Genomic DNA, 12,883 nt, shown 5'->3' on the forward strand with positions numbered 1-12,883 from the left:
CATGTGCGCGTGCTACGTTTTCACGTTTTTGTCAACCTGCAAAGAAACTGAGTGTGCCACCTCGTTGCCAAAGAGGGTATGGGTGCTTCGCGGACGCAACTTCGCGGTAGTTTCCTTTCTCACTGCCATTGCCATGAGATGAACCGGACTCTCCTCCCTGTGTGTGTGTGTATGTGTGTGTCTGTGTGTGTGTGCGCGCTGCGGCTGGTCGACACGTAGGGTTTTGGAGCGGCCCCACGTCGCTGCTGCGGTGCCCTCGGCCACTTAAACTCCCCCCTCCACCACTAGCTAGCGTCGTCGTTGCCCTCTGTGGTTGTAGCTCGAGCCCTTTCAGAAGGAAGCACGCCAAGCTAGCAAGCTAGGAAGAACCTCCCTCCCGTGCATCTGACCAGCGAGTGACGGTGAGTCCCCTCCATCTCCGGCCATCTTGCTAATGTGCTTTTCCTCTTCTGCTTTCTCCTCCTCTTCTTCTTTTATGTCGAATGGGGACATGAAATTAGAGAAGAGGAACTAACCATACGTTGTTGCTGATCTCGTGAACTCATCCTACTCCTACCTAGCTTGGATCTCCATGGACGGCAAGGCGCCTCATCTGCTGCCTCTGAGTCTGAGCGAGGCCAAAAAGAAGATCCGGGATGACGTCCCACTGGTCTGCGGATGGGCGCTCCTCAACGCCTTCGCCACGCTCTGCGGCGTAGCAAGCGGCTACATAGCTGACTACATCCATGTGTCGTGCAGCCAGGTAACCACCTACCCGTCACCCTTCGGATGTTTCACATCGCAACCGATCCATCATGCCCCAAGCTGCTATGGTGTTCCTCTGCAGTCCTCCTTCATTCTGCCGTGCATCGAGCTGACGGACGCGGAGGCCGCCAGGCTAATCGCCCTCTGCGTCGGGCTGCTGTGCTGCGCCCCATTCCAGGCGGCCGCGGCGGCGCTGGCGCTGCTGCTCCCATGCCGCCGTCGCCGGGCCCGCCGGGCCCTCGCCTACCTCGCGCTGGCGGTCACCATCCTCTTCCATTGCATGTACGCCAGCGCCGTCTGGGTCTTCCTCGCCGCCGACCTAGGATACATCTTCGGCAGGATCTACTTCACCACGGGCCTCTGCTTCTTCGTGGTGGGCGACCTCCTCAGCTTCCGGGCCCTCCTGGGTGGTGAGGGGTGGGGCATGAAGTACGTAGCCTATTTCTTCTGATCATGTTCGTGGATCAGCTCACTGCGTACTGATGAGAGCGTGGAGTATGCATTAAGTATGCTGTGACGATTGATGGAGTAGTGCCATATTTGCGAATCTAGTAGCTGGTGTAGTGTTAATTAGTATCCAGATCGACTCTATTAGTAGTTATTCCATTTGGGCAATGCTTTGCTGGCTAGTATATAATTAGACTGGATGGATTGGTAGATTGCGGTTATCTTTGCTGTATTATTCAACCCTCTATGTATGCATGTGATCATCAGACATGAGTTATATGCTTACATAGGTCCAGCTTCGCTATAATTTGATGTCTCTGAAATTGCTGCTGCAGTGTATATCTATGCACACATGTTGTTTCTGATGTTAAATTTTGTTTTTCATTCATTCCGGCAACCGCTGGCTTGTCCTCTCGGCTGGGCTGCGTGGGGTGCTCTCAGCTGAGATTGAGTGACCCCCGTCCCGACCATGCTTGTGACCATGCAATCACAATTTGATGTATGGGACACCATGATTTGGAATGCCCTCCTGCCGATTGAGGTTCTTTTTTATGCCTTTTCCTATATGGGGATCCACACGCCGTCACTTGACTTGTGGGAGCGGTTTCACCACAACGCCGTGCATGTAGCCACATATGGCGGATGTAATACAAAAATAAAGAACACAATGATCCTCCTTGAACCTTCAAAAATTAAGTTTCTTCTGATCGTGGAGTCAATATTTAGCTCATGAGTTATCAATCATCCAAAGAGTTGTGAAATTGTTCCACAACTTACACATCCCGGAACGCCTCAAACTAATGGGGTATCCGAAAGGCGTAATTGAACTTTGTTGGACATGGTCGACTGAGAGAAATACATATTTCAACCTTATCAACTTCTAGTTTAATTTACAACCCCAACTCCAAATATGATTAGGACAACGTTCAATTAACGGCATAGGACGATTGGATGGTGGTTCTGCATGATGTAGCATCTAGGCTAACTAGTCAAGGTTGATGGCAGCTAGGTCATAAAAGTAAAAGATATTTTGTTTGCCCCACATATCAATACCATAATCATATAATCATATCGTTCCATCCTCTATCCCGCTTCTATACCCATATTTCTCTTCAACTTTAGTGCAATGTCGTCTCCTTCATGTTGCCCATCCCGCTGCATCGACCTCATCCGCACAAGTCCTTGGACACGTGTTGCCACGAGTACCTCCCCGCCCCGCCTATATGGGGTCCCATCTCCCCTGCAACGCCACAAACTCCTCCCTGGACCAGAGCTCCTCCACTTGGGAATGTTGGGGGTTTGCGAGGCTCAGGTGCCGGGCCGGAAGTTGTACGTCGAGAAATGGCCCGCGGATAAGTTCATCCTGTGATTTGACTACATCTACGACATGTTCCACATGACCAAGCTGGATTTTTAGTTCATACACATGTATGCGTTGTATCTCAACTACATCATCAGGCGCGAGAACATGCACTATATATGCGTCGCGGACCCGTACTATTTGCACGAGAGCTTCTTGGCAGTCTGCAAAGAGCACCATGACTATGCGAGCAAGTACATCGGCGAGTTCATGATCGCTAATAAGGACAAGGAAACGATTCTCCTGCCTTATCATCCCACGTAAGTCATCCGCGGATATCCTTTCGTAAGTTTTAATCATTCCTTTGCAAGCAGGGAGGCTAATTTGAGGTGTACTTATTTTGCACAGCCGGGGGAGGGGGGGGGGCATTCTCATCTATCTTTACCCACAATACTCCCATGCTCTGTACTTGGACACATCGAAGAACATCAAGAAAAAGGATTACACGCACATAAAGAGTGTTCTCGATAGTTCCCTGTTAACCTTCAGCCTGTTTGGTGGATATATCAAGGTGAAGAAGTACAGGAAGAACTGGTTTCGGCCATAAGACCGACTTCTGCTGCATCCAGCAACAAAACAATAGTAAGGCTGATGGATTCTACCTCATGCATCACCTGATCGAGTACAGAAGGGATAATCAACGCCTTCGCATGTTAGCTACTTCCAACGATGCCGAGATTGTCAACTGGGCCACAAGAATAGGAAGGACACCGGATCATCTAATTTGAGATGAGTTTTATCACGTACAGTGTGAACTTGCTCAAGTGATCATGACGGAGGTCCTCGAACAAACATGGATGTTCTACCATGGGCCAATGACGCGGGACGATGTCCGAGCGCTGCTAGTCGCTCAGCGTCTGGACTTGAAGCCTTTCACGAAGCTCAGGTGCTTCCTCCCTGAGTATGAAGATTGGTTCGCCGACATGGAGGAATGATTGATGATGACACTGTGTCACTACTGTCTTTCTATGACAAAACTTTGAATTTATACACGGCGAAACTCCGTGATATAATTAAACCATCCTCCTGAACTAGCATAGATCGCTCTAGTTAATTAGTTTGGGTACGAGGAACTTCGTTATTTATGTTTACTATAGGTTTCTTGTATTTTGCTAATTATGCCTCTTTGTGTTTCTCAAGTACATTATGTTGCATATTACCGTTGAATTCATCAACTGACGATGCAGGTACATAGATCAGAGTGAAGGAAATATGCCCTAGAGGCAATAATAAAGTTGTTATTTATATTTCCTTATATCATGATAAATGTTTATTATTCATGCTAGCACGGGAAGCCTCTCGACAGACCCGAGCAGCTCCCGTTCTACCAACCATGATGTGAAGATTACATGACTAGTACTTGGAAGCCCCAAAGCAAGGGGGCGACTGATACGTCTCCAACATATCTATAATTTTTGATTGTTCCATGCTATTATATTATTTGTTTTGGATGTTTTATATGCATTTATATGCTATTTTATATTATTTGTGGGACTAACCTATTAACCTAGAGCCCAGTGCCAATTTATGTTTTTTTTTCTTGTTTTTGAGTTTTCAGAAAAGGAATATCAAACGGAGTCCAAACAATAAAACTTTCATGGTGATTTTTCTTGGACCAGAAGACACCCGTAGGACTTGAAGAGGGGGCCAGAAGGTTCGCGAGGCGACCACAAGCCCGCTAGGCGCACCCTAGGGGGGCGCGCCTTGAGGGCTTGTGGGTCCCCCGGAGGTCCTCTAACCCTAACTCCGCCTCTTTAAATGCCCAAATATTCCCAAACCACCAGAAGCGTCCACCAAAATACTTTTTCATCTCCGCAAGCCTCTGTTCCCGTGAGATCCCATCTTGGGGCCTTTTCCGACGATCAGGCCGAGGGGGGTTTGATCACGGAGGGCATCTACATCAACCTTGCCGCCCTTCCAATGAAGCGTCAGTAGTTTACCACAGATCTACGGGTCCAGAGCTAGTAGCTAGATGGCTTCTTCTCTCTCTTTGATCTTCAATATAATGTTCTCCTCGATGTTCTTGGAGATCTATTCAATGTAATACTTTTTTGCGGTGCGTTCGTTGAGATATGATGAAGTGTGGATTTACGATCAGATTATCTATGAATATTATTTGAGTCTTCTTTGAAATCTTTTATGCATGATTAAGATATCTTTGTATTTCTATTCGAACTATCTATTTGGTTTGGCCAACTATATTGGTGTTTCTTGCAACGAGAGAGGTGCTTAGTTTTGGGTTCAATCCTGAAGTGTCCTCACCCGGTGACATAGTAGGGGTAGCGAGGCACGTATTGTGTTGTTGCCATCGAGGATAAAAAGATGGGGTTTTCATCATATTGCTTGAGTTTATCCCTCTACATCATGTCATCTTGCTTAAGGCGTTACTCCGTTCTTATGAAACTAATACTCTAGATGCATGTTGGATAGTGGTCGATGTGTGGAGTAATAGTAGTAGATGCAGGCAGGAGTCGATCTACTATCACAGACGTGATGCCTATATTCATGAACATTGCCTTAGATATCGCCATAACTTTGCGCTTTTCTATCAATTGTTCAACAATAATTTGTTCACCCATCGTATGCTGTCTTTAAGAGAGAAGGCTCTAGTGAAACCTATGGCCCCCGGGTCTATTTTCCATCATATATTTTCAGATGTATAAACCAAAAACCCAAAAATACCTTGCTGCAATTTATTTAGATTTACTTTAGTTTGATCTTTTATTTATCTTTTATACCTATCTCTATTAGATCTCACTCTTGTTCGAGACCGTGAAGGGATTGACAACCCCTTTTTCGCATTGAGTGTAAGTGTTTATTAGTTTGTGCAGGTGAATAGATTCGAGACTTGCTTGTGCCTCCTACTAGATTAATCCCTTGGTTCTTAACTGAGGTAAATACTTATCTCTACTTTGCTGCATCACCCTTTCCTCTTCAAGGGAAAAATAACCGCAAGCTCAGGAAGTAGCAGGAAGTATTTCTGGCGCCGTTGCAGGGGAGGTTCTATATCAAGCCTACAAAGTACCCATCATAAACTCTCATCTCTTGCACTTACATTATTTTTCATTTGCGTCTCGTTTCCTCTCCCCCACTTCTAAAACATTTTCATAAAAACACAAAAATATTTGCCGTTTTATTTGCCATCTTTCAGTTTGCCTTTATGTCTTACTTGGTTTGTTTGCTCGTTCGCTTGGCATAATTGTGTGTTTATTGAAAATCAGAAACAAAAAGCTTATGGATCCTCATCCACTTGCTAATATTTTTAAAAGATCCAATTATTATGAACCAATTTCTAGTGAGTTGAGTGCACTAGATTATCTTTATGAAATTTTGCTTGAGATTCGTGAATTTGAAAATTGTGACGAAGTATTAAAAGAAGAAATTTATAAAGTGATTCACGATAGCTCCTTGAATGAAAAGCATGATTGCAATGATGTTATTATAAATCCTATTAATGTCAATTGTGTTAATATTAAGCAAAACCCTAATCTTGGGGATGCTAATTTTTCTATGCCGCTACTTATTGTACTGATCATGATTGGGGTGATTCTTCTTATGATCTTGAAAATTTATTTAAGGCTCATGACAAATATGTTTGCAATAATATTGAAAGTGGGTTTGGAAGAGTGCCAACTCTAGGTAATGATGATCCCACTACTTTGGAGAATGATCAATCTTATGAATTTTTTGATAAAAGTGGGCTTGGAGAGGTCATGACTTTATTTGGTGATAATCCCACTATTTTGGAAGAGTGTCAACTTTCCATGCATGCGATCATGTAGACAAATTTTTACGTGATAGCTATATTGTTGAATTTGATTATGATCCAATAGGTAATTATTATGAGAGAGGAAAATATGGTTGTAGAAATTTTCATGTCACTAAATTACCTCTCGTTATGTTGAGATTGCTATTGTTTCCTTCTTCTTCCTTGCATATGCTAGTTTTTGCTTGTCTTGATAATTTGTTTGCTTATAAAATGCCTATGCATAGGAAGTATGTTAGACTTAAACTTGTTTTTCACATGCTACATGATGTTCTCTTTGTGTTTCAAGTGCTATCTTTCATGTGAGCATCATTAAAATTATCAACGCCTAGCTAAGAGGCTTTAAAGAAAAGCGATTGTTGGGAGATAACCCAATATATTTATTTTATGTTTTTATGAAAATACACATTATTACCTATGTAGTAATTGTGTTTTGGTGTTTTAATTAGTGTTTGAGCCAAGTAAGACCTTTGGGATGGTCTACGGTGATAATTGATTTGATCTTGCTGAAAAACAGAAACTTTTGCGCTCATTGCCAGAATTTTAAAAAATCTCAGAAAAGTTATTTTGATATGAATTCTTTAAACAAGATTTATATACAAATTTCCCAGGTTTTCCTAATTTTTAAGAAGTTGTGGAGTAACAGAAGTATACGAAATTTCCAGATTACTACAGACTGTTCTGTTTTTGATAAATTCTGTTTTCTATGTGTTGTTTGCTTATTTTGATGAATCTATGGGTAGTATCGGGGGGTATAAACCATGGAGAAGTTGGAATAAATTAGATATAACACCAATATAAATTAATAATGAGTTCATAACAGTACCTAAGTGGTGATTTATTTTATTATACTAACGGATCTGATGAGTTTTCTGTTGAGTTTTGTGTTGTGAAGTTTTCAAGTTTTGGGTAAAGATTTGATGGACAACGGAATAAGGAGTGGCAAGAGCCTAAGCTTGGGGATGCACATGGCACCCTAAGGTAATATTCAAGGACAACCAAGCATCTAAGCTTGGGGATGCCCCGGATGGCATCCCCTCATTTGTCTTGAATCCATCGATATGTGTTTTGCTTGGAGCGTCTTGTATGATATGAGTCTTTGCTTTTTAGTTATCCACAAGCATCCTTGTTGTACACACCTTTTGATAGGGACACCCATTCATCGTGAATTTGTTAAAATACCCTATGTGCTTCACTTATATCTTTTGAGCTAGGCGGTTTGCTCTAGTACTTCACTTATGTCTTTTTAGAGCACGGCGGTGGCTTTATTTTATAGAAATTGTTGAACTCTCATGATTCACTTATATTATGTTGAGAGTCTTAAATAGCATAGTAATTTGCTTAGGCTATGAATTTAGTCCTAATATGATGGGCATCCAAGAGGGATATAATAAAACCTTTCATGTAAAGAGCATTGAATAGATGAGAAGTTTGATTCCTTGCATTTGTTTTGAGATATAAATATGGTGATATTAGAGTCATGCTAGTGAGTAATTCTGGATTGGTATAAATACTTGTGTTAAAGTTTGTGATTCCCGTAGCATGCACGTATGATGAACCGTTATGTGATGAAGTCGGAGCATGATATTTTTTTTGATTGTCTTCCTTATGAGTGGCGGTCGGGAACGGGCGGTGGTCTTTTCCTACCAATCTATCCCCCTAGGAGCATGAGTGCAGTACTTTGTTCCAATAGCTAATAACTTTTTGCAATAAGTTTGTGAGTTCTTTATGACTAATGTTGAGTCCATGGATTATACGCACTCTCACCCTTCCACCATTGCTAGCCTCTCTAGTACCACGCAACTTTCGCTGGTGCATTAAACCCACCATATACTTTCCTCAAAACAGCAACCATACCTACCTATTATGGCATTTCCATAGCCATTCCAAGATATATTGCCATGCAACTTCCACCGTTCCATTTTACTATGACACGCACCATCATTGTCATATTGCTTTGCATGATCATGTAGTTGGCATAGTATTTGTGGCAAGGCCACCGTCCATATTTATTATACATGTCACTCTTGATCATAGCACATTCCGGTACACCGTTGGAGGCATTCATATACAGTCATATCTTGTTCTAAGTATTGAGTTGTAATTTTTGAGTTGTAAGTAAATAAAAGTGTGACGATCATAATTATTAGAGCATTGTCCCATGTGAGGAAAGAAGGATGGAAACTTCCCTCACAAGTTGGGATGAGTCTTTGGACTTTATAAAAAATAAAAGAGGCCAAAGAAGCCCAAACAAAAAAAGAGAGAAAGAAAAAATGAGAGAAAAGAGAGAAGGGACAATGTTACTATCCTTTTTCCACACTTGTGCTTCAAAGTAGCACCATGATCTTCATGATAGAGAGTCTCCTATTTTGTCACTTTCATATACTAGTGGGAATTTTTCATTATAGAACTTGGCTTGTATATGCCAATGATGGGCTTCCACAAATTGCCCTAGGTCTTCGTGAGCACTTAGTTTTTTTATTGAGCTTTCATACACTTATAGCTCTAGTGCATCCATTGCATGGCAATCCCTACTCACTCGCATCGATATTAATTGATGGGCATCTCCATAGCCCAATAATTTGCCTAGCTGATGTGAGACTTTCTCCTTTTTTGTCTTCTCCACAACCATCATATTCTATTCCACCTATAGTGCTATATCCATGACTCACGCTCATATATTGCGTGAAAGTTGAAAAAGTTTGAGAACACCAAAAGTATGAAACAATTGATTGGCTTGTCATCGGGGTTGTGCATGATGAAATACTTTATGTGATGAAGATGGAGCATAGCCAGACTATATGATTTTATAGGGATAACTTTCTTTGGCCATGTTATTTTGAGAAGACATGATTGCTTTATTAGTATGCTTGAAGTATTATTTTTATGTAAATATTAAAGTTTTGTTTTGAATCTAATGGATTTGAATATCCATGCCACAATAAAGAAGAGTACATTGATGAATATGTTAGGTAGCATTACACATCAAAAATTCTGTTTTTATCATTTACCTACTCGAGGAAGAGCAGGAATTAAGCTTGGGGATGCTTGAAACGTCTCCAACATATTTATAATTTTTTATTGTTCCCTGCTATTATATTATCTGTTTTGGATGTTTTATACGCATTCATATGTTATTTTATATTATTTTTTAGACTAACCTATTAACCTAGAGACCAGTGCTAGTTTTTGTTTTTTCCTTGTTTTTGAGTTTTACAGAAAAGGAATATCAAACGGAGTCCAAACGGAATAAAACTTTCGTGATGGTTTTTCCTGGACCAGAAGATAGTCGTAGGACTTGGAGAGGGGGGCACAAGGTCCGCGAGCCGACCAAAAGCCAGCTAGGCGCGCTCTAGGGGCGCCCTGAGGGCTTGTGGGTCCCTCTGGGGTCCTCTAACCCTAACTCCGCCTCTATAAATTTTCAAATATTCCCAAACCACCAGAAGCATCCACCAAAATACTTTTCCGCCGCAGCAAGCCTCTGTTCCTGTGAGATCCCATCTTGGGTTCTTTTCCGATGATATGCCGGAGGGGGATTCGATCACGGAGGGCATCTACATCAACCTTGCGTCCCTTCCGATGAAGCCTGAGTAGTATACCACGGACCTACGGGTCCATAGCTAGTAGCTAGATGTCTTCTTCTCTCTCTTTGATCTTCAATATAATGTTCTCCTCGATGTTCTTGGAGATCTATTCAATGTAATACTTTCTTGCAGTGTATTTATTGAGATCCGATGAGTTGTGGATTTATGATCAGATTATCTATGAATATTATTTGAGTCTTTCTGAACTCTTTTATGCATGATTAAGATATCTTTGTATTTCTTTTCGAACTATCGATTTGGTTTGGTCAACTAGATTGGTTTTTTCTTGCAATGGGAGAGGTGCTTAGGTTTGGGTTTAATCTTGTTGTGTCCTCACCTAGTGGCATAGTAGGGGTAGAGAGGCACGTATTGTACTGTTGCCATCGATGATAAAAATATGGGGTTTTCATCATATTGCTTGAGTTTATCCCTCTACATCATGTCATCTTCCTTAAGGCGTTACTCCGTTCTTATGAACTTAATACTCTAGATGCATGCTGGATAGCGGTCGATGTGTGGAGCAACAGTAGTAGATGCAGGCAGGAGTCGGTCTACTTGTCACAGACGTGATGCCTATATCCATGATCATTGCCTTAGATATCGTCATAACTTTGCGCTTTTCTATCAATTGCTCAACAGTAATTTGTTCACCCACCGTATGCTATCTTCAAGAGTGAAGCCTCTAGTGAAACCTATGGCCCCCAGGTCTATTTTCCATCATATATTTTCAGATCTATCAACCAAAAAATCCAAAAATACCTTGCTGCAATTTATTTGGATTTACTTTAGTTTACTCTTTTATTTATGCTTTATACCTATCTCTATTAGATCTCACTATTGTTCGAGATCGTGAAGGGATTGACAAGCCCTTTTTCGCGTTGAGTGCAAGTGTTTGTTAGTTTGTACAGGTTCATTGATTGGAGACTTGCTTGTGCCTCCTACTGGATTGATACCTTGGTTCTTAACTGAGGGAAATACTTATCTCTACTTTGCTGCATCACCCTTTCCTCTTCAAAGGAAAAATCAACGCAAGCTCAAGAATTAGCACAGACTATATTATGGCGGGGGTTAAAGAAGAGCATTACTTCAGCAGAGACGAGGAGATTTACGCTCAATTTGAAGAATTATTCTAGTTATACAATAAAGAAGAGCATTATTTTAGTTATGCCAAAGATGTCATATGCAATTTTTTCATGTAACTTGCTTTGAAATATCTTAGATATAGTATATGAATATATTTAAAATGATAAAGTAGTATATATAGTACCACATGATAGTATATGAGACATGTGGGTTAACTATCCCCGGGTGGTAGGATGAATTTTCCCTATATATATATATATATCGAATGTCTCGCACCACCATTCACACATAAACATGTATATATACAATTTGGTATATACAATTTCTCCTACAATTTGTAGATCATTACATGGAGACATTACTGCGATATCGGGTAATGGAATTCTCCTTTGGGATCTATGAACTGGTTGAACAAAAATCCCGTTATTTCATGTTGAAGTGCTCCTACGCGAGCCTCCAATAGGAGCCGATCCCGCATCTCCTTCATCTTTAAAGAAGAAATCAAAATACACATGTATTATTAGTTGTGTGTATATTTGATAATGATGTACAAAATTGTGAATAGTGTTCTGGCAAACGTACCCATTGGTCTCTATCAGTTCTGGTCCTTTTGGTAGTCATCATGCGAATGTTCTCGCAAATGTAGAATGAACATAAATCAGTCCCCGACGCCTGCTTCAGGGCCTTTATGAGAATAGAATTCAATCAGATAATAATTAGTCAAGCATGATAGTTAATGGTATTGAAACTAGAATTAAAGAGATGGTAGCTAGCTGGTACTAGCTACTTAATTAATTACCTTGGGTCGGATCCATTTCATCTCTTTTTTCCATGAGCCATCAACCTATTTGATGAGCTTTTGCCAAGATGTGCCCGCCGGCAAAGAAAATGAATAAAGGAGTTATTAGTTATTGATATCAGGAAATGACAAACTAAAGAGGCCGACATGTAGTTCGATAATGATTGAAATTATCTGTTGACCATCCCCTTCACGATTTCGTAGTCACTAGCTTTTTTAAATAGTGAGTCCAGTACTTGAACTTTTCCCTCGTCAACTTCAATGATTAACAAGATCCAGTGGAAACTGCATGCACATACATTTGCATGTATAATTAAGCGGGTATGTGCATAACTCATCAACTACCCTAAACCCTATACACTTATTAACATCAAGCTAGTAAGCAAAAACACAATTTGTAGTACAAGACAGTGTGACTCACCCGAAGTTGTAAGGAAGTAGAATTTTTGGACAGGCATTTAGGTGCTTCAAGAACTCTAGCAAGATTTTCTCTGTGTATGGTCGATCATATTCTTGTGACCATGTCTTTTCATTAATGATATTTGGGTCAATGAACCCAATGCCATAGCGTCCAACTTTTTTCATTTCAAACATCTTCATTCTGCATAATACCACAGAAGAGAATATAGTGAGGATAATTACAGGTAATGAATAGAACAAGCACTACAGCTAGCTAGAGAACTAAATTAATTACAAAAAGAAACCACTTACAAACTATAGCAACTGACGATAGATTTGTCGAGTGCGTCTTGATTGAATAACTGAAATATTTCTTGAAACTCAACCCACAGATCTTTTCCATGGTAGTAGTACTCTTCGGCGACTTTCACCATGAGGGACTCTTGATCGGTAGTCTTGGCTTCTTTCATGTACCATTCATGCAATTGATACATTCTCGTTAATAGAGGCTTGACCTCCTTGGGCTTCACCAGAGGCTGGCCATGGGCATACTTCCGTTTTATGTCCTCCTCATTAAGCATATCCATGGGCTCGATCTCTAGTAGTTGATAAATAGTGACACCGGCCTCTTCAGCCATCCTTCTATGAGCGTCGGTTATTACCAACTGATCAGCGCCGGTACTCACATGTGTTGGTACAAT

The 12,883-nt window shown here is 41.1% G+C and overlaps 1 protein-coding gene across 1 annotated transcript; it reads left to right on the top strand.

Moving 5' to 3' along the window:
* Window positions 1-268: 268 nt before the first annotated feature.
* On the top strand, window positions 269-1,525 carry LOC119281558. The gene is made up of 3 exons (XM_037562054.1): window positions 269-401; window positions 561-742; window positions 827-1,525. Exons 2-3 carry the CDS (start codon window positions 572-574, stop codon window positions 1,193-1,195), a joined length of 540 nt encoding a protein of 179 aa, XP_037417951.1. The 5' UTR covers window positions 269-401; window positions 561-571; the 3' UTR covers window positions 1,196-1,525.
* Window positions 1,526-12,883: the final 11,358 nt, after the last annotated feature.

Source organism: Triticum dicoccoides, chromosome 3B (genome assembly GCF_002162155.2).
Source record: "Triticum dicoccoides isolate Atlit2015 ecotype Zavitan chromosome 3B, WEW_v2.0, whole genome shotgun sequence".
Lineage (NCBI taxonomy): Eukaryota > Viridiplantae > Streptophyta > Magnoliopsida > Poales > Poaceae > Triticum > Triticum dicoccoides.